Here is a 22,527-nt window from a genome sequence, read left to right on the forward strand (position 1 = left end):
GGTAATAGAGATTGGGAGTAGTGCTGCCAGGGAGGGTTTTGAAAACAAGGATGAGAATTTTAAGATGTTGTTTGACAGAAGCCAAAGTAGGTCAGTGATCAAAGGGCTGAAAGGCGAATGGGTCTTTGTGCAGGTTAACATCCAAGCAGCCATGTTTTGGATGATCTCAAGTTTATGGAGGGTAGAATATGGGAGATCAGCCAGGAATGCATTGGAAATCAAGTCTGTGGGTAACAAAGGGTTTTAGAAACAAAGAGAAGAAAAAACAGTCTTAGTGATGACATGAATATGTGATCGGAAGCTCACTTTGGGGTCAAATATGAGACTAAAATTACAAACAGCCTGGTTTATTCGCAGACCATAGCCAGGTACAGGGCTGAGCTTGGTAGGTAGGAAATGGAGTTATCAATGGAATTCCTGGAGGTAATCATGAGCTGATCTGTGTCACCCTGCGAGTTCAGCAGAATAAACCTGGATCCCATCTCACCTCTGATAAAATCATGGCAGAAGAAAGGAAGCACCTTTGAACACAGAGCCTCATTTCCAATTGTGGTGAAGCAAAAAGCAAAATAGATCTTTTGCCTGATGTTATTGTGTAACTATATTTGTAGTTGCTGTACCACTGGGCGAATTCTAATGAGCTTCTGATGAACCTTACCGTATGGAGAGCATCTCAGAACAAGATTATTCAGCCCACTCCTTTCAGAGTGTGTGCTACAGCGAGTAATGATTTTTAAAATCGCATTTTAATTGTCTTTTAAAAAGATTTATATATTGCAGCTGGCTGGCCCAATGCAAGTGGAAGGAGAGCCACTTTTTATAGTGATGAATCATTTTGGATGATTTGAATGCTAATTAGGAAGCAAATATGTTGTTTGAAGCATGAGAGATTGCGGTTCATCAGGAAGACGGATGAAAGTAGAGAGCTGCATGGTTGTGCTGTTCATGGAAGGACATGACCTGAATTACGATGAGGGCTTGAACCAATATGACGTAAAGATACATCATTGTGCAACTGCAAGCTGGTTTGTGGAAGGTAGGCAGAGTTCAGTGGTATATGTAATTGAAGATACAATACTATTGAATGACTCAAAGCTGGAGTCCTGGTAGTGGGGAATACTGATGCACCTTCATTTCACTCCTCCCTCCCTCAAAGCAATAGCATTAGCTCTTTTTGTTCCTTATGGTGATGAGAGCCGAGGGTTGCAGCCATTGAAACTAATAAAAACAGCTGGAGCAAGAACGCAGAGGCAAACCCTTCATATAATGTGTAAGCCAATGTATTATTTACTTTCTTTTGATATATGAATCATTTTTTAACCATATAAAACTTGTTTGGTTAATCCACCTAATCTGCAAACCTTTGCACACCACTTCCAGGTCATAGGTCATAGGTTACAGTATCATGCATGTATTAGGTGAATACATTCACCACACGCTGTGAGCAGGCAGTGCTAACTACTGTGTCCCTGTGTTTCCTTATTTCTTTTACATGAATGAATGCAGGAGGTTGCTTGGTGACCTGTAGAATTTGTCTCATGCTGCTAATATAGAACATCAAAGAGAAGCAGCAGCCTGACTGAAGACACATGAAGAGCTGCATTGTGGATGCAAGGCAGGATGGGCAACTTAGCCAAGACAGAGGCTTGCCAGGAATAGGGCGGTCTTCAAAATGAATTAGACTGTGCAGGAGAACTGGCCTCGAAGATAGAAACTCTTTTGTGTTCATCAGAGACAATAAAAATGTCTGCCTGTGTCAGCCTGGGGAGCAGCCTGGGATTGGTAACAACTTAAGAGATAACAAAGCAGAGTCAGGCTGGCTCCATTCCTTCAAGCGTGACTTTGTGTGTGGCCAAGACACAAACACAAGGGAAAAGACACTTATATAATTGAAACCTATTAAATGGGCTAAAAACAGATATTACCTTATGTGGCACAAGGCCTGAGCCAAAAACAGTATAAAAAAAAGAGCACCTAAAGACACCATTGCTACAGTGGATTTGAGTGATTTGGTCAATCACTCCAAAGTCAAGCACAAAGGCTGACCAAAGATGGACTCTTGCTCTGGTAGTATCATGCGAATGTACTATTGCTTAGTGGTTTAATAAAGGTGTACCCCTTTTAATAGTGTAATATCCAAGTAATGACCCCAAATGTATGGGTGCCACAAGAGGTCATCAGGATCGCTGTCTAGCACTCACCTTCTGTGATGTTATTTGCACAAATGAAATAGCGCATCCGCTCCGCATATTGAGTCCAGTCCTCGACTCCGGCATCAAACGTGTCCAGCCATCCAAACAGAGGCTTGGCGAAAAGCCACGCTCCAACTAGGATACACAAATGCAGGGAAGTGGCGGAACCGACAGGGCCGCAGTTTGACAGCAGACCAATTTTACTCATTGTCACCAGTTTTACGAAGACAAGGGGAGTCACATCTGTCATAATTTACATCTATGTATACAATGGAGTGTAGACAGGCAGTGATTGACACACAGGATGACCAGTAAGCACACAGAACAGAGCAGCCAATCACCAGACAGGACACGGCCACTATAAAGCCAGAGGGCACCAGTTTTCCCGCCCTCTCGGGACCCAGCCTCTGAGACAGTCAGAGCTAGTGAGCTAGCCAGTGCCAACACCATGTGGTAGCTAAGTTAGTCTGGTCAGGCTAGTGTCAGGTCTCCAGTCAAGTCAGCATAGTGTCAATCCACAGCTGAACATGTATAATAGTTTGGATGTTGAATAAAATTGTGTTGCATTTTATCAAGTGTTGGAGGTCTGTCTCTCACTACACTGCATCAAGTGCAGTTCACCTCGACCCAGCCTATCCAGCACATCAACACCAAGTTGTAACAAAAGAAACCCAGGTTTATGTACAAGATTCACGGTACATTGTTCCTGGTAGTACTCAACTGGGTGGGGGGGGGGGGGGGGGGCAGGGGTTAGAGGGTGGAGGTGAGAGTACATGGAGAACATTTGTCACCTGTACAAAATCCTTGTAACTGCACTTCATTCAGTTACTGCTTTTTGTTATAGGTACTTTACTGTGCTCACATGGAGTTTCATAGAATTTACAGTGCAGAAGGAGGCCATTCGGCCCATCAGGTCTGCACCGGCTCCTGGAAAGAGCACCCTACCCAAGGTCAACACCTCCACCCTATCCCCATAACCCAGTAACCCCACCCAACACAACACTAAGGGCAATCCTGGACACTAAGGGCAATTTATCATGGCCAATCCACCGAACCTGCACATCTTTGGACTGTGAGAGGAAATCGGAGCACCCGGAGGAAACCCACGCATACACGGGGAGGATGTGCAGACTCCGCACAGACAGTGACCCAAGCCGGAATCGAACCTGGCACCCTGGAGCTGTGAAGCAATTGTGCTATCCACAAGGCTACCGTGCTGCCCTGGAGTTTGCTGGAGGGATATTTATGCGCAGTAACTGTTTGAGGAAGGGAGGAGAAATGTGCAGATAGTGGACCAGGAGATAAGTGTGGGACCTGGGGGTTCATTTGGTGTCCTTCTAGCCCAGAGAGATCTTTAAAAAAGCTTAGCGTGTTATTTTGTCAGCTGTCAGCAACAGCCCATTCAAGGGTTCCTGATTAACATGCTCAACATTGATAGGGTAGCCAGAACAGATTATATCACCTGAGGGTTGTTAGAGAGATTGGCCAGGTGCTTTTAAATAGCTCACTATTCTCTTGAATGATTCTGTAGGCTGAAAGGAAGCTAACATGTTTCTCATCTTTAAAAAAGATGAAACAATAGACTCCAGTAATGATGGGCTCATTAATTTAGCAGTAGATGCAAGGGGGAATCATAGCATCCACTACAGTGCAGCAGGAGGCTATTCAGCCCATCAAGTCTGCACCAACCCTCTGAAAAAGCATTCCACCCCCCATCCCAGTAACCCCACCTAACCTTTTGGACACTAAGGGACAATTTAGCATGGCCAATCTACCTAACCTGCACATCATTGGACTGTGGGAGGAAACCCACGCACACACGGGGAGAAAGTGCAAACTCCACACAGTCAATCAAGGTGGGAATTGAACTCAGGTCCCTGGCACTGTGAGGCAGCAGTGCTAACCACTGTGCTACCCCATGATTAAGGATCATTGGAGATGCAACATAGAAGTGTTTTGGTAAAAGGGGACACAGTAGCATGACACCATAAAAAGGAAGTGCAACGTAATTGAATCTTTTGAAGAAGTCATCAAGATGGTGAATGGGCCAAGAAGGAGCGGAGCAGTAAGTGGGACAATGCAGAGATCTGAATATACCTGGACTGGAGCACGGAGGTTGCAAAGCGGAGAGCGGGTTTCAACCGGGCCAAAGCGGCGTTGTACCGGAAAGAAGTGAAATTCGGAATGCTGCAGCCAGCGCAACTGTGGGTCACATATAAGGGCCAACACTATTACTTCGAAACGCCTGAAGAGGCGTGGATCTTTGTACAAGCCGAAAAGTTGGACTCTACAACTGAGGGTTTGTGAGGGTGGGGGGGATGTTTTGGGGTTTGATGTGTGATGGTTGTTGTATATAGGGGGTCAATCACACGCAGGAAATGTTACATGGGCTGGGGGAGAGAGACAAGGCCGCGACAGGAGCTGCGCCAGAGGGGGCGGAGCGGGCTTTGGAAAGGCGGGAAGGGGAACGAAGGAATGCATATGGATTGGGAGACTCCCACGCGGGGATGTCTATGGGACGGCGGGGGAAGCCGGGGTCAGCAGGCGTTAGCTGACTTACGGGAGTGACATGGGGGGAGCAAAAAAGCTAGACAGGGGTCTAGCGGGGGGATGGGGAGGGGGAGAAGGGGGGGGGAAAGGGTTGCTGCTGCACTGGCTGAAAGGGAATGGGACACGGAAGAGGTGGTCGGGACGGGGGTCCCCCCTCTGGGGGACTGGAGGGTGAGGGAGGCGTAGACATGGGACTGGCCCAGAAAAGGAGATGGCTAGTTGGCGGGGCGTGGGGGGGGGGGGGGGGGGGGGGGTGGGGGTGAGAGCCCCTCCAATCCGGCTGATAACGTGGAATGTGAGGGGCCTGAATGGGCCGGTGAAGAGGGCTCGAGTGTTCGCGCACTTAAAGGGACTGAAGGCGGACGTGGCCATGCTCCAAGAGACACACCTGAAGGTGGCGGACCAGGTCAGGCTAAGAAAGGGATGGGTAGGACAAGTATTCCACTCGGGACTGGACGCAAAGAATAGAGGGGTGGCAATATTGGTGGGAAAGCGGGTGTCATTTGAGGCCAAGACTATTGTAGCGGACAATGGAGGGCAAGATGTAATGGTGAGCGGTAGGCTGCAAGGGACGTGGGTGTTGTTGGTAAACGTATACATCCCGAATGCAGGATTCATGAAGCGCATGTTGGGGTGCATTCCGGACCTGGAGATAGGAGGCCTGATAATGGGAGGGGACTTCAATACAGTGTTAGATCCAGCACTGGACCGCTCCAAATCAAGGACTGGAAAGAGGCCGGCGGCGGCCAAGGTACTTAGGGGTTTATGGATCAGATGGGGGGAGTGGACCCATGGCGGTTTGCAAGGCCGCAGGCCTTTTTTTTCTTCTCCCATGTACACAAAGCCTACTCCCGGATAGATTTCTTTGTTCTGGGTAGGGCGCTCATCCCGAGGGTGGAGGGGACGGAGTATTCGGCTATAGCCGTTTCGGACCATGCCCCGCACTGGGTGGAACTGGAGCTGGGGGAGGAGAGGGACCAACGCCCGTTGTGGCGGCTGGATGTGGGACTGCTGGCGGACGAGGTGGTGTGTGGGAAGGTGAGGGGGTGTATCGAAAGGTACTTGGAGGCCAACGGCAACGGGGAGGTGCGGTGGGGGTGGTATAGGAGGCGTTGAAGGCGGTGATCAGGGGAGAGCTAATTTCCATTAGGGCTCATAGGGAGAAGACAGAGGGTATGGAAAGGGAGAGGTTAGTGGGGGAGATTTTGAGAGTGGACAGGAGATACGCAGAGGCCCCGGAGGAAAGATTACTTGGGGAAAGACGATGGCTCCAGACGGAGTTTGACCTGTTGACCACAGGGAAGGCGGAGGCACAGTGGAGGAAAGCACAGGGGGCGACCTACGAGTATGGGGAAAAGGCTAGTCGGATGCTGGCATACCAGCTCCGTAAGAGGATGGCAGCGAGGGAAATAGGGGGAGTCAAAGATGGAAGGGGAGCCACGGTTCGGAGTGCGACGAAAATAAACAAGGTATTCAAGGCATTTTATGAAGAGCTGTATAGATCCCAGCCCCCAGCAGGGGAAGAGGGGATGAGACGATTCCTAGATCAGCTGAGATTCCCGAGGGTGGAGGAGCAAGAGGTGGCTGGTTTGGGGGCACCAATTGGGTTGGAAGAGCTGAGCAAGGGTTTAGGGAGCATGCAGGCGGGGAAGGCCCCGGGACCGGACGGATTCCCGGTGGAGTTCTACAGGGAGTACGCAGACCTGTTGGCCCCGCTACTGGTGAGGGCCTTTAATGAGGCAAGAGAGGAGGGGACCCTGCCCCCGACAATGTCGGAAGCGACAATTTCTTTGATCCTAAAGCGGGACAAGGACACACTGCAATGTGGATCGTACAGGCCGATCTCGCTCCTCAATGTGGATGCAAAGTTGCTGGCAAAAGTGCTGGCCACGAGGATCGAGGACTGTGTCCCGGGGGTAATCCACGAGGACCAGACGGAATTTGTAAAGGGCAGGCAACTAAACACCAATGTGCGGCGGCTCTTAAACGTGATAATGATGCCATCGGAGGAGGGAGAGGCGGAGATAGTGGCAGCTATGGACGTGGAGAATGCCTTTGGCCGAGTAGAGTGGGAGTACCTCTGGGAGGTGCTGCGTAGGTTTGGGTTCGGGGTAGGGTTTATCAATTGGGTTAAGCTCCTTTACAGAGCCCCGATGGCGAGTGTAGTGACGAACCGGAGGAGGTCGGAGTACTTTCGACTGTACCGAGGGACGAGGCAGGGGTGCCCCCTGTCCCCCTTGTTGTTCGCATTGGCGATCAAACCATTGGCCATGTCATTGAGGGAGTCTAATAAATGGAGGGGGGTGGTCCGAGGGGGAGAAGAGCATCGGGTGTCGCTATATGCGGATGACCTGTTGCTGTACGTGGCGGATCCAATGGAGGGGATGGTGGAGGTCATGCAGACTCTAAGGGAGTTTGGGGAGTTTTCGGGCTATAAGCTCAATGTAGGGAAGAGTGAGCTCTTTGTATTACAGGCGGGGGAGCAAGAAAGAGGGATAGGGGACCTACCGCTGAGGAGGGCGGAGGGGAGCTTTCGGTATCTGGGGATCCAGATAGCCAGGAGTTGGGGGACCCTACATAAACTGAATCTGACGAGGTTGGTGGAGCAAATGGAGGAGGATTTCAAAAGATGGGACATGTTACCGCTCTCGCTGGCGGGTAGAGTGCAGTCGGTCAAAATGGTGGTGCTTCCGAGGTTTCTGTTTGTGTTTCAGTGCCTTCCCATCGTGATCACTAAGGCCTTTTTTAAGAGAGTAGGCAGGAGTATTATGGGGTTTGTGTGGGCGAATAAGACCCCAAGAGTAAGGAGAGGGTTCCTGGAACGCAGTAGAGACCGAGGAGGGTTGGCGCTGCCAAACCTGGGGAGCTACTACTGGGCAGCAAATGTGGCGATGATCCACAAGTGGGTTATGGAGGGAGAGGGGGCGGCATGGAAGAGGATGGAAATGGCGTCCTGTAAAGGAACGAGCCTGGGGGCGTTGGTGACGGCACCGCTGCCGCTCTCGCCGACAAAGTATACCACGAGCCCGGTGGTGGCGGCAATGCTAAGGATCTGGGGCCAGTGGAGACGGCACCGGGGTGCAATGGGAGCATCGGTGTGGTCCCCGATCAGGGGTAACCACCGGTTTGTCCCGGGGAAGATGGACGGGGGATTCCAGAGCTGGCATCGGGCGGGGATTGGAAGAATGGGGGACCTGTTCATCGACGGGACGTTTGCGAGCCTTCGGGGCACTGGAGGAGAAGTTTGAGTTACCCCCTGGAAATGCCTTTAGATATATGCAGGTGAGGGCTTTTGTGAGGCGACAAGTGAGGGAATTCCCGTTGCTCCCGGCACAAGAAGTTCAAGATAGGGTGATCTCGGGTGTGTGGGTCGGGGAGGGCAAGGTGTCGGAAATACACCAGGAGTTGAAAGAAGAGGGGGAAGCGCTGGTAGAAGAGTTGAAGGGTAAATGGGAGGAGGAGCTGGGGGAGGAGATCGAGGAAGGTCTGTGGGCTGATGCCCTAGGTAGGGTTAATTCCTCCTCCTCGTGTGCCAGGCTCAGCCTGATACAATTTAAGGTGGTCCACAGAGCGCACTTGACGGGGGCGAGGTTGAGTAGGTTCTTTGGGGTAGAGGACAGATGTGGAAGGTGCTCAGGGAGCCCGGCACTGGAGGGGTTCTGGAGATGAATGGCGGTGGCAATATCTCAGGTGGTGAAAGTCTGGGTCAAGCCAAGCTGGGGGCTAGCAATATTTGGAGTAGTGGACGAACCGGGAGTGCAGGAGGCGAAAGAGGCCGGCATTCTGGCCTTTGCGTCCCTAGTAACCCGGCGAAGGATCTTGCTAATGTGGAAGGAGGCGAAGCCCCCCAGCCTGGAGGCCTGGATAAATGATATGGCTGGGTTCATAAAGTTGGAGACGATTAAGTTCGCCTTGAGAGGGTCTGCGCAGGGGTTCTACAGGTGGTGGCAACCGTTCCTAGACTATCTCGCGGAGCGTTAGAGGAAGGTCGGTCAGCAGCAGCAGCAAACTTGGAGGGGGGGGGGGGGGAGGAGGGGGGGACTGCCTGGGAGGGTGGATGAGCAAGAGATATCATGAAGGGTTGGGGAAACTGGCACGTACGGGTGAGGGCCAGTGTACAAAGCTGTGTAAATATATCATTTTGCCATGTATATATCTTGCTCTGCGCGATTTCTCGTTTTTTTTGTTACAACGGGGGGCGGTTATTGTTTGTAAGGGAGAAAAATTGTGTTAAAAAACTTTAATAAATATATATTTTTTTAAAAAGATGGTGAATCAGGAAAGGACTTTCATAAAGCATTTGACAGGGTACTGCATAAATAATAATATATTGTGCTAGATTGATAAATAGCTGGAAGGAAATAGTTATGGATTATTTTTGTCCCAAATGTTTTGAGTTTTAAGAGTTTATCTCCTGATTTATGAGACAGTGGGATTGGTATTACTGTGGCTCAGTGAGTCCAAAGGTTTGCATTTGAGTCCCACTTCAAAGATTTGGATGTAAACTGTTAGGCTCACAGTCTAGTGCAAGTAGTGAGGGAATGCTGCACTGTCGAAGGTGCCACCTTTCAGTTGAGATGCTGTCTATGCTCTCCGGTAGACACAAGAGCCCATGAGACTGTTTTGAAGAAAAGCAGGGGAGTTCTCTTTGGCATCTTGGCCAATATTTATCCCGCAATTATTAAGACTGAAAAAACAGAATATCTGTTCACTCTCACATTGATAATTGAGTGCCCTTGTACGCAAATTGGCTCTGGGTTTCCTACATTGCAACAATAACTTGAAAAGAGCTTCTTTGTTTTTAAAGTGCTTTGGTACATCCTGAGGTTGTGAAAGGTGCTTTATAAATGCAAGTCTTTCTTTGTTACTTTCCATTTCAGTTCTAAAATACTGGCTGTAAACCTACAGTTCTATTGACGCAACACATTTAAGTATGATAGATTACCAGACTAAGGATCGATCATTCAGAATTTATCAGAACACTCATTACATGAACTTATTATTAAATAATGGAATGTATAAATAAAATATATATGAGCAAACAATATGCTGTAGCAGATCATAAAATATTTAAGCTGGGTGAAAGTCTAATGAATGTTTGCTGAATTATTAAACTTATCTACATTGACAGATCCTGGGATTATTTGTCAATAAGAGTTTAAAGAGATGGATTCACTGATCAAACTTGGTGAAAAGGATAATAAGAAATGTGTGTGCATGAGACGGAAATGCAGAGGTGATGAGCTGGAAAGTGCACTGTGATGTTGGGTTCATGCAGCAACCCCATAACAGTAAAAAGGCATATTTTTGATAAATATCAGCACTTGGGCTGTCGACTAGTTCAGGAAAATCTGGGGGAGTGGGATTTACCACACAAACTGCCACGTGTTTCATGGCAGCGCAGGCAGCCCGCCATTGGCTGGTGGTGGGATCTTCTGGTTCCACCATTGTCAATGCGGTTTCCCGTTAAATGCACCCTTCACCACCATGATACCCGCTGCAGGGTTTGCGCCACCAGCGGGACCGGAAGACCCCACTGAAATGAAATGAAATGAAAATCGCTTATTGTCACAAGTAAGCTTCAAATTAAGTTACTGTGAAAAGCCCCTAGTCGCCACATTCCGGCGCCTGTTCGGGGAGGCTGGTACGGAAATTGAACCGTGCTACTGGCCTGCCTTGCTTTAAAAGCCAGCGATTTAGCCCAGTGCTGGCATGAACAGCTGGAAAATCCAGTCTCTGGGGGGGCTCTTCCAGGCCAGTTCACTATGGGTATAAAACCCGTTATGGCCCCTACCTTTCACGGAAGCAGCATTTGAATACATTTAAATATGTCTAAACTGCATAACGCCATATCTTTCGAGAACTTGACATACGTTCCCCCCCCAATACTGATCTCCAGCAACCAAGATGGCCATGTTGGGGATGCAGAGGCTAGTGTAGCCCCCGAGTGGTCAGAGACAAGGCAGGGCGGTGCCCCGGCACTGATCCTGGAACCATGGCACTACCAACTTGGCAGTATCAGGGGCAGTGACATCGGGAAGTGGCAGGTTGGCAGCACCGGGGGGGGGGGGGGGGTTCTCACTGAGCCCCGATGCTGACGATGGTGGTGGGGAGGGGCACTGAAGCCCCAATGCCAGTAATGGTTGGGTAGAGGGGAGCCTTTACCTCCACACGGAGATCAGGGGAGTGTCCTTCGGCCCAACCATCTTCAGCTGCTTCATCAATGACCTCCTTTCCAACATAAAGTCAGAAGTGCGGATGTGTACTGATAACTGTACAATTTTCAGTATCACTCATGACTCCTCAGATACTGAAGCCTTCCATATCCAAATACACCAAGACCAGGATAATATCCAGGCTTGGGCTGACAAGTGGCAAGTAACATTTGTGGCACACAAATGCCAGACAATGACCATTTCCAGTAAGGGAGAATTTAACCATCATTCCTTGACATTCAATGTCATTACCATCACTGGATCCCCCACAACCAACACCCTGGGGTTTACCATTGATCACAAACTGAACTGGACTAGCCATATAATTTCTGTGGCTAGCAAAGCAGGTCAAAGGCTAGGAAACCTATGGAATATAACTCACCTCCTGACCCCCAAAGCCTGTCCACCATCTACAAGGCACAAGTCAGGAGTGCAATGGAATACTCTCCACTTGCCTGGATGAGTGCAGCTCCAGCAACACTCAAGAAGCTCAAAACCATCCAGGACAAAGCGGCTCACTTGATTGCTCCTCCTGCCACAAACATTCAATTCCTCCACCACCAATGAACAGTGGCAGCCATGTATACCATCTAGAAGATGCACTGCAGGGACTCACCAACGTTTCCTTAGGCAGCACCTTCCAAACCGACGACCACTACCATCTAGAAGGACAAGAGCATCTGGTACCTGAGAACCCCACCACCTGGAGGTACCCCCAAGTCATTCACCAGCCTGACTTGGAAATATATCGCTGTTCCTTTGCTGTCGCTGGGTCAAAACCCTGGAACTCCCTCCCTAATAGCACTGTGGATGTACTTACATGTCACAGACTGCAGTGGTTCAAGAAAGCAACTCATCACCGTCACCTCAAGGGCAATTAGGGATGGCAATAAATACTGGTCTAAACAGCGACGCCAACATCCCAAAATGAATTTAAAAATAGTTAGTGAAACATGATTTTCTCTTTAAAGATCTACACTGGATGTTCCCAATCAACCCCCATTTTTCCATGTAACTATTAATTCTATCTCAAATAATTGTTTCTAGAGGCTTCCCCACCAACGAGCTTAAACTGACTGGTCTGTTATTGCTGTGCTTATCCTTGGCAATCTTTTTTTGAATAAGGGCCGGGGGCGGGATTCTCTAACAATGGGGGTATGTCCCCACGCAGCGTGAAAACCGGTGCCAATGACTCCAGCATCAACTGAGAGTGAGGAATTCTCCCCTTCCTAGGGGCCAGGTTGGCGCCAGAGTGGGCCCCGCAGCTCCAGCCGGCGTGGAACGGCTCGCGCTAGTTCGCTTATGCGTGGAACGGCCAACGTATTTCCGTGCATGCGTGGAACGGCCGGCGTATTTCCGCGCATACGCGGGGGTTCCCTTCTCCGTGCTGGCCCCCTGGGCAATATGGCGGATCCCTGCAGGGGCCCGGCGCGGAGTAAAGTAGGCCCCCACGGAATCAGCCCGCCGGCCGATCGGTAGGCCCCGATCGCGGGCTAGGCCACCCTAGCCCCCCCCCCCCCCCCCGGGGTCGGACCCCCTCCAGGACGGCCCCCGCACACTCACCTTCCCGGTCCCACCATGTGGGAGGTGAGTAATCCATGCCGGCGGGACTCGGCCAAACTTGTCGGGTACTCGGCCCATCGGGGCCCCGGAGAATCGCCGGGGGGGGGGGGGGCGCTGTCAACGGCCCCCCGACCGGCATGGCGACGATCCCGCGGGCGCCCGAAAAACGACGCCGGAGAATGGGGAAGCCGGCGTCGGGGCGGCGAGGCGCGATTATTGCGCTCCCCCCGGGGATTCTCCGACCCGGCGCCGGGTCGGAGAATCCCGGCCATAATATTCGGAATTCTCAAGGCCTTTGGCACCTCCCTGAATCATGGGAAGCCTGGAATATTATGGCCAGTGCCCCTTCAAATTTCCCCTCTCACTTTCACTTCCTTCAATATCTTTGGATGCATTTCATCCATTCTGGTGCCTTGTCAACTTTGTATACCAATAGTTTATCCAACACTGCCTCCTTATCATGTTTGAACCGTGGTGACAGAGTTTCTTCCTGTTAAGAAGGAAAACTATGCACTAGGGGGAGGACATCCTTGCAAATTTCAAGCAGTATCCAGGCAGCTCATTCAAGGAATAACAACAAAAACTCCTTTATTTTGTGTCATTAAATTAATCAAAAGTTGTAAGGTGCTTCACAGGAGCATTATGAACAAAATTAGGTCAGATTAACAAAAGCTTAGTCACAGAGATAGGTTTTAAGGAGTGATTTAACCAATTAAAGCAAGGAATTCCAGAGCTTGTTCACAAAAACTACCCATCATCTGGACATCAGGAGCGCAAGAGTGAGGGTGCAAAATATAAAGCACATACTCCATTCTCACTGCTGCGTAAATTGAATTGCTACTGTTGCAGGGCGATAAGCACAATGGCAACATGAGTGAAAGAACTCTTGTCTCTCCCAGTTCTCGTTGACTAGGAATTGTTGGTGTTGAGACAAAGGACAGTGAAATTACATCTTGCTGTGACCATTTCTTGGGTGGAAAATTAAGATTAGGAAGGCCAATATTCTGCAGCTAAACTCTCCTGGAGATTACCTGTTGCTAAATTGGATGACTAACAATCCTGCAGGTTCTCCTCTGAAACAAATGTTGGCTGCTCAGGGTATGGAGCCCTAATACTGGTCACCAACCGGGTGAAGCTTGCAATCCTTCAGGGGCAGCTGAAGACCGCTCACATAAAGGCAAGGAATCTTTTTTTTCTGAAAAGTCTGGAGAAACAGGAGTGTTCCGCCTGGGTCCACAAATAAAATGATTGGTCCCATTCAACTCTCCACAACACCCCCCCCCCCCCCCCCGCCACACAACCAACGCACCCCTGCCCCCCCCCCAAACTCCCAGGACTAACCTGTGGGCCGAGCTCAGTATAAAAGCCAGCCAAAATCCCCGAGGCCCCAATCAGCGAGCTACATAGGGGTGCTCGATGGACGTCTGCAGCTCACCATTTTAATTTAGGTGAGGCCAAGTTTGGTTCTTGGGGCCACCATCTTTGTTTGGGCATAGGTCGCAGCCATGCCTCCCATTTCACATTGGTGCAACTTGAATTTCTCCCCAAAGTGCTACAATGGTGCAGCCTTCAATTCCTCAGCATTGTCATTTCCTCCACTATGGCACAGTCAGCCAAAGTAAATTAAAACTAAAAACTATAACGTAAAGCCACTTTTCAGGTAAACGAATGTGTATTGGTAATTCACTCACAATCCTTTGTTGTTTTTTAACCTATGAGGAAGTTGTTTTCTTATTCTCATTCATTTTTCACAGTTGGCTGATGCCAGATTGTACTTCAAGGCTGCACAAGCTTGGCAACCAATTGGCAGTGGACAATAATGAATAGATAATATTAGAAATACAACACCATAATAAAATCATCTTAGCCATTTGGACAAGGGAGTTTGCAAAACACAAGATAGTGGGGCAAATTTAGTTTGTAGTCCTGTGCAGGTGACCCCCCCCACCACCCCCCATCCCACCGTGATGGGCTTCCCGGTGGCAGGATGTGTGAGCCACCCAAAACATCGTAGATATCGGTGGGTCTGGAAAATCCCGCCAGTGGCGCATAGCGAGCCAACTGGTGGGGGTGGGGGCTTTGGAAAATCCCACTCAGTGTTTTCAGAAATCTGCGTCATTCAAAATCCGATATTTATGTCTGACATATGTCTCAACAACAGTAATAATCAATTTCATAATTCATTCTTCAATCTTCTCGATATCGTCAAAGCTCTCTTGATGATTATTATGATAGCAGCTCACAGAGTGAGGCCCTATCACATCTAGTTTGCAATCAAAAGCAGGCGACATTTTCTTTGTCTGGCTCCCTGAAGCAGCGCTAATGCAGAAAATCCGATTACATTGGTGACAGATCTAAAGGGGCCTGTACTTCAAAGTGCAGGAGCTCCAGTTATTTGAATCCGTGTGCAACACTTCTGGTTTACATGTACTCATCTCTCCAGTGTCTAAAGCATGACATTTCTGATTTAATCAACTCAAACCAGTGAGCCAGGCAGCATTGTGTACAGTTTTTGAGGTATGGAAATTACTGAGACTCGTGCAGGTTGTACATAGAACTACATAGAACAGATATCACACAAATAGACCATTTGGCCCAACTGATACATGCAGTCATGCTTAACATGAGCCACTACGCACCCTTAATCATTAAAGACTATGAGCATAATTCTTTGCGCCTTCTTCCTTCAAATGCATCTGTCTTATTTGCCTCACCTACACCTTGTTTTAGCGACTTCCACATTCTCACCACTGGCTGGGTAAAGCGATTTCGCCTTAGTGCCGGACTGGATCCATTGGGCTGTCATATATTTATAGCCTGAGTTCTGGTCTCCCTCTACATTTGGAAACTTTACTTTACATCCATCTACCAAATCTTCACAGAGTTTCCTTCAGATCACTGTCAGTTTTCTCTCTTTAAGACGAAAAGTCGGTTTCATTTTTTCTGATAGGAATAGCCTCTCGATTCTGGTCACGGTATGCCATCCATAGAATCCCTGCAGTGCAGAAGGAGGCTATTCGAGCCATCGAGTCTGCACTGACCCTCCAATAAAAGCACCCTACCAAGGCCCACTCCCCCGTCCTATCCCTGCAACTCCACATCTCTGGACACTAAGGGGCAATTTAGATCATGGCTAATCCACCTACTGTGCACATCTTTGGACTCTGGGACGAAACCAGGGCATCAGGAGGAAACCCACACAACCGTGGAAAGAATGTGTAAACTCAGCACAGACTGTCATTTGACGCCGAAATTGAACCCGGGTCCCTGACGCTGTGAGGCAGCAGTGCTAACCACTGTACCACCCTGGTGACCAGAACTTACACAGGATTCCAATGTGACCTAACCAAGGTTTGGTACATGTTTGACATAAGTTCTCTGATTCTCAATTCCAATCCTATTGAAATGAAGCTCAGGGCTTTACCTACCTTTTTATGGTCTTATTAAAATGTGTTGCTGATTTTAAAGACTTGTGCATCTTGTAGTTGGAGTAACAATGGACAGTGCAATAAGATGCATGAGCGCTATGGAGTCTTGGAAGAACCCCTGCTCCTCCTGGATCCACAGTAACATTACAAAAATATATCTTCCGATGTCAGTGGCCCATTAACAAATGCAAAGCAGAGTGCACCCATCTTCTACTCTATTCAACCAAAAACAAATTCCTGCAAGAGAGCCTAAACCAGGCATTTCATTCATAAGGCACCTAGCGACTGTTTTAGGCAGGGGCCCCGTTTTTCCAGAAAGCAGTCTTTACCAATATAGCTGCACTTGTGGCACAGATTGAGCATAGAGCATTGCACTCTCAAATTAGTCCTTTGTGTCCTCTTCCTTCACTCAAAAAATAGAACAATGTGGATCTGTTTCCACCCCTATGATCCTTCAAACGTTTGCCTTTATCACTGAATAAATAACTTTAATGTTTTTAAAATGCTGAAATACATAACATTACGAATGGATCAGGATATTTAATTTAACAGTGAATGCAGAATTGCAGGGCACATGTTTATAAATTTGAAGTGAGTCAGAGCCTAGATTTGTCATTAAAGAGTGGTAGAGTAAATTTTCAATAAAAACATTCATGGTACCGCACTGATTACCTTAAAATGATTTCAGGATGAACATCTGATTAACAGCAAAAGAGGAGATTATAATGATAAGTGTATTCATAGATAACAATAATGTTCAGTAGAACACAGTGATTCCTTTCTTGCTGGGACCATGAACACAATATCCACTCAGTTTGCAACATTCTATTTGCAATGTTCAGACCAACATGCCAGAATTATACTTCGATCTTTTACTTGTCAGTGAACATTTTCTTTTTGGGCCTTTTCGCTGTGGCTCTTCCCCTCACTTTCGAAGTTAGATAAATTAGGTAATGTCATTGTTAGTACGAATTATACATGATCTGTTGGGAAAAGTGAACTTAATGGATCAAATGGCCTTTTCTTATTCTATACTGTTCCTGCACTCAGTAACATGAAAAGATTGTTTTTCCATATTGACATATATTGTAAAATGCCCTTGTACCTGTTGTTTTATTAATAATAACAAAGGGATGTTCCTTTTCAGGTACTTCAATCAATGCCGCACTTTCTTCACAACATCTTCACAATTGAAAACCTTAATTAAATTGGTCTCAGACAAATTTATCGTGCAGAGGACGCCATTTGGCCCATTGTGTCTTTAATAAGGACATGGGGAGTCCACACCGAATAAAAATAAGAACAAACTTTTACTTACAAATGATATATATATACACTACCCAGTAGACCCCAACCAGGTTCCTCCTGATGGGTGTTTTACTGGCCGAACTTATCTCCACTGGGTAATTGAGATACCCCGTCCCTAGCAAGGGAGCTCGTACTCTGCAAAAGTCACGGGGAAGACAAGCATTCCCACCCCATAGGTCCCATGGGGGTTATTACAGTGTCCATGCTGGCCTATTTTGAAAGAGCAATCCAATTAGTTCCACTCCCCAGCTCTTTTCATAAAGGCCTGCAAATCTTCACTTCTCAGCTCACTTTTTGAAAGTTACGACTGAATTTGCTTCAATCACCCATTCAGGCAGTGCTTCCCAATTATCTTAGATCTGTGCCCTTCGGTTACTGGCCCACTTTCTAGAGTTCTCTTAATTTACTCCATCAAACTTCTAACAATTTTAAACATCTCTACTAAATCTCCCCTTAACCTTTTTTAGTTTGAAGAGAACAATGCCAGCTTCCCTAATGCCTCCTCATAACTAAAGTCCTCCATTCCTGATAATTTCTGCAAAATATCTTCTGCATTCTCTCCAAGGAATATACATAGGAGCAGGAGTAGGCCATTCAGCCCCATAAGCCTGTTCCACCATTCAACTAGAATGTGACTGGTCGTCTACCTCATTGCCATCTTCCCATGCTATCCCCATATCCCTTGATGTCATTAGTATCTGGATATCTATTGATTTAAAAAAAAGGGGGTGAATTTTCCGTTCCACCAGCAGCACACCCCTGCTCCCGGGTTTCCCTGTGGCATGGGGTGGTTACAATTGGAAATCTCAATGGCCAGTGGAGGGAACGGAGAATCCCGCTAACAGCGACAGTGTGCTGCTTCCACAGTCCACTGGGGTAGACAGTTCCAATGATTCACCATCCTCTGAGTGAAGACATTTCCATGATCTCAGTCCTAAAAGTCCTGTCCCTTATTCTGAGACTGTGTCCCCTGGTTCTAGACCTCCCCTAACCGCTGCCCAAACTAGTGGTAACAACTAGTTTCTGGATCTACACTTTCTACTAATCCTGAGACCCGGATGAATGCTCGAAGGACAGGTTCAAATCCTACCACGGCAGCTGGTATAATTTAAATTCAATTAATAAAATCTGGATTTGAAAGACAGTCTCAATAATGGTGACTGTGGCAACTATTATCGACTGTTGTAAAAACCCATCTGGTTCACTAATGTCTTTTAGGGAAGGAAATCTGCCGTCCTTACCTGGTCTGGCCTACATGCGACTTCAGATCCACAACAATGTAGTTGACTCTTATCTGCTCTCTGAAATGGCCTAGCAAGCCAATCAGTTCAAGGGCAATTAGGGATAAGCAACAAATGTAGGCCTTGTCAGCGACACCCACATCCCATTAAAGAATTAAAAAATTGAGAAAACCTCTCATTCTTCTGAACTCTACAGAAAATAGGCCCAGTCTCCTCCATCTCTCCTCATAAGAAAAAGTGAACTTAATCGACCAAATGACCTTTTCTTAGTTGAGGCTGTTCCTACGCTCAGTATCACAAAAAGAAATGTGTTCCCACATTGGCATATATTGCTGCGCTCCTGCTATGCCAAGAATATATATTCTTCCTTCGGTAAGGGGGGAAAACCTGGAGCGAAAGGGAAGTGAGGGCCCAGTCGCTTTATTATAAAGTCGTTGCAGTACAGTGAGACAAAGGTGTGTTTGAACTGCCCTTTTGACCAATGCTCAAGGTATTACTGCCCTGAATCATCAAGTTTTTGTTCTGTTTTGCTGGGCTGAGGGATGGTATCACTCATGTGCATGGCTCATTAAGAAAAGAAACCCCAGTGGGAACACAATAATGGAGTTACCTCAGAACCAGCCAATCCAACCACCTGCACCAGAATGAAAGCAAAAGTCGCAATCCAACCACCAAGCACAGGTACACTCTTCTTAAAGAGTGAATTGGGAGAGATGAGGCTGACCCAACATGAACCACTCTTGTGAAACTCACCTATTAGTGAAATATCCCAATATAACCTAATACATTGTTGGTAATATTCTTTCAGATACTTTGTGAATGAAGTATATTTTTGCAAAAACCAATGTAACTCAATAAAGGGAAATTATGCAGAAAATTATGAAACCTTTTTGCACTATTAAAATTCTCTACGATCACTTTGATCTGTCTCATTTGAATTGCACAGTGATTCACATTTGGCTTGAATCAACGGCTGGAGAGGAAGTCGGGCAAAAGAGTTTGCATACTCATGCTCACATGCTTTGCAACCTCTTCCTATTTCCAGGTGCTCAGCCATGCATATTTCCATTAATTCCTCAAACATCAGTTCATAATTGCAAACAGTGGTATTCATACCTGGCACAACACCATTGGTAGCGATCGCACTCATCGAGATTGCTGTTAACATAGTCTGAAAAATAAATCAAGACATAGTCATTAGAGAGACTGGATCTTCGATTGAAAAGTTGCTCCTGCGGTGAGCACATATCAAATTAATCGCTTCATTGGTCATTTGTCATTGGCTCTGAAAAACACATCAAGGGCAGATAATGAACCAATGAGTTTGACTTTCAACCCAGGGTTGGGATCCCAAGGTCCGAATCATTTCCAATTTCTGACCCTGTGCTACATCTGCATCATTTACGCAGTATAGTGTTCAAATGTAAATGCCCTAATTGAGCCAGTGGCAAGCTCAGTTTTCAGTAATGGTGCACAGCGTTACCAGGAGGTGAGAGCTGCCTGCAGAGTACAAGCGGAAAAGGCAGACGCCTACCCACAATGGGGCCTGCCAGTGCCTTGTAGAAGAGAGGAAGGCAGCACCTTGATAATCTAGCAACCTCATCATGCATATAAGTAGCTAAAAAAACAACTGGAAGCTACTGCACTCAATCTGAAACATAATCCCCAATGCCAAAAATTTATCGTCATATAAAACTTAATTTCTAATCACATTGAATTCAACAACTGTGCAATAACGTGCATCACATTATTTTGGTTTGGTAGTTTACAAATTGAAAAATGTCTTCTGACCTTCCTCGCCGTTTAACAACCTTATCAAAGAGTTTAACAGTTGATAATTGGAGCTGAGTGGGTCCCAATGTCTCCTTCAACCTCTCATTGCTCAGAAGATTCTCTGAAGAGTCAGGACACTGATACACCGAGCTGAAACTTATCATATTTTTCCCAAGTGTAAGTGAGAAAACTGGTGCAGCGGGAAACTCACCAAATATTGAGTCTCTTTGACACATTTTTCCCCCAACATGGCGGCTTGACTCTGAATCGCTCACCACATGAAAACATAATGTCTGCAATCAGGGGGCATTCCTTTTAAACATCTCCCCAGCACTGGTCCCAAGTCCAGTCAGAGGATGGCTGCCAGGAAGCCGGCACCAAGATTTTCAGAGGGAGGCCTCACCAAACTCCTGGATGGTGAGGACCAGAGGCGAGACATCCTCAACCTGCGATCCTGCAAATGTCCATTAACCATGGTCACTACTCCCACCTGGGAGGAAATGGCCGCGATAGTGAGTACTAGATCGCTGCATAAGAGGATGGGGAAACAGTGCCGGATGAAGATGAATTACCTTCTTTGCGCAGCCAGGGTAAGTCTGCCTCTTGATTTATATACCCCTGCATCCTCTTCACACTCGTTTCACACCTCCATGGTGATCTCTCACCCAGCCACCTCATGGATTCCAAACATTTCTCATGGCACTCTGAGCTGAGATGCCTAACGCCTTTTGAGAACCCTTGAACTAGCGGGCGAGGAGCAGGACCGCAGCTGTGCAGAGGGCGAAGTAGGGGCAGTTGACAAAATTGTCTAGACATGCAGCCATGGTGCAAGCCTCACGTGAGATAACTTTCTCCCATCCCTCGTGGTGCACTAATGCCATCTCGCTTCCCTTTCAGGTCAAACAGTCGATCAGCCTGGACCATCCTTGTGCCCTCTGGACATCACAGGCCCGAGCAGCTCTGAGGGAAATATCTCAGAGACCAGAATCGAGGCTGCGTCACAGCTGTCATCCGCACTCTCCACCAACGCAGACACTCATAACTCAGTGGGATCAACTAGTAGGCAGGCTTCTAGGTCACACACTGGTGAGCTCCTCATAGCTGAAGATCCATAGCAGGCAGAGGAAGGAATTGTTGTGTTATGTACTCTGGGATAACACAGGCTGCAACTGAATGCAGCTTTAACCAAAAGATACTCCAGACCTTGAAGTTAGTTCGATCTGATTTATTGAACCAGTAGCACAGTTCTCTATGAGTTCGACTCTCTGCTAACCTAAGTGTGGTTACTCTGTCTGACTGAACCAGACTAGCTCTAAGCCACGTGCTGGAGGAGTGATACTGTACATACACCCTGACTCACTCTGTAGGTGTTCATCAGTGGAAAGAGGTGGAGTGTGAGTGCCTCGTGCCTTTTATAGTGAGATACCACCCCTGAGTGTCCTGCCTGTTCTCTGTGTTCATTTGCTGCCTGTCTGTGCCTGTCTGTATATCATTATCTGCATGTCTGCATATCATGACATCTCCCTTTTTAAAAAATGTTTTGTTGGCACATGGGAATGTACTTACATGTGGTGGTATATATTAACATATTTACAAGCGGTGGCATATGTGAACGTAATTACATGCGATGACAGCTGTCCAATGTGAGAAAACAGAACAAAGCAAACAAAACAAATGTTCATAAGTCCAGTCTCTGGGGCTTGCGCCTGATCCTTGTTGACCACCGGAGAGGTGGTGGTGGGGACAACGGCGCCTTGACAGGCGGGATGGAAGTCTGACTGGTGGCCTCGTAGTTCGAGGTATCAGGAGGTGGCAAAACAACGGACGGAAATGACTTCAGGGTAATTGGAGAAATAGTCAATAATCAACAAGTAGTCACGACCATTCGCACGAAAGAGGTCGATGCCATCCTTGGACCACGGGGAGGTCTCGATTTCATGCTGCTGGAGCGTCTTCTTGCTCTGCGCTGGCTGGAAGCGTTGACAGGTCGCACAGTTGAGGACCATGTTTGAGATGTCCTGGCTAATACCGGGCCAGTAGACAGCCTGCCTGGCTCTGCATCTGCACTTCTCGACGCCCAGGTGTCCCTCATGGATTTGGCGGAGCACCAAGCTCTGGAGACTGAGTGGAATGTCAATCCGGTCCAGCTTGAGGAGGATACCATCAATCACCGTCAGGTCATCTTTTACATTGTAAAATTGAGGGCACTGCCCTTTCTGCCAGCCATTGGCGAGGTGGTGCATGACGCGCTGCAAGA

The 22,527-nt window shown here is 47.6% G+C and overlaps 1 protein-coding gene across 2 annotated transcripts in view; it reads right to left on the reverse strand.

Moving 5' to 3' along the window:
• LOC140428305 (solute carrier family 12 member 5-like) overlaps nt 1–22,527 on the reverse strand; it is a 1,013,162-nt gene that overhangs the window by 314,078 nt on the left and 676,557 nt on the right. For both annotated transcript variants that reach the window (XM_072514639.1, XM_072514638.1), the window contains exon 5: nt 19,614–19,668. In XM_072514639.1, the coding sequence (XP_072370740.1) occupies nt 19,614–19,668 (55 nt within the window). The remainder of the gene's footprint in view (nt 1–19,613; nt 19,669–22,527) is intronic.

Source organism: Scyliorhinus torazame, chromosome 8 (genome assembly GCF_047496885.1).
Source record: "Scyliorhinus torazame isolate Kashiwa2021f chromosome 8, sScyTor2.1, whole genome shotgun sequence".
Taxonomy (NCBI): Eukaryota; Metazoa; Chordata; class Chondrichthyes; order Carcharhiniformes; family Scyliorhinidae; genus Scyliorhinus; species Scyliorhinus torazame.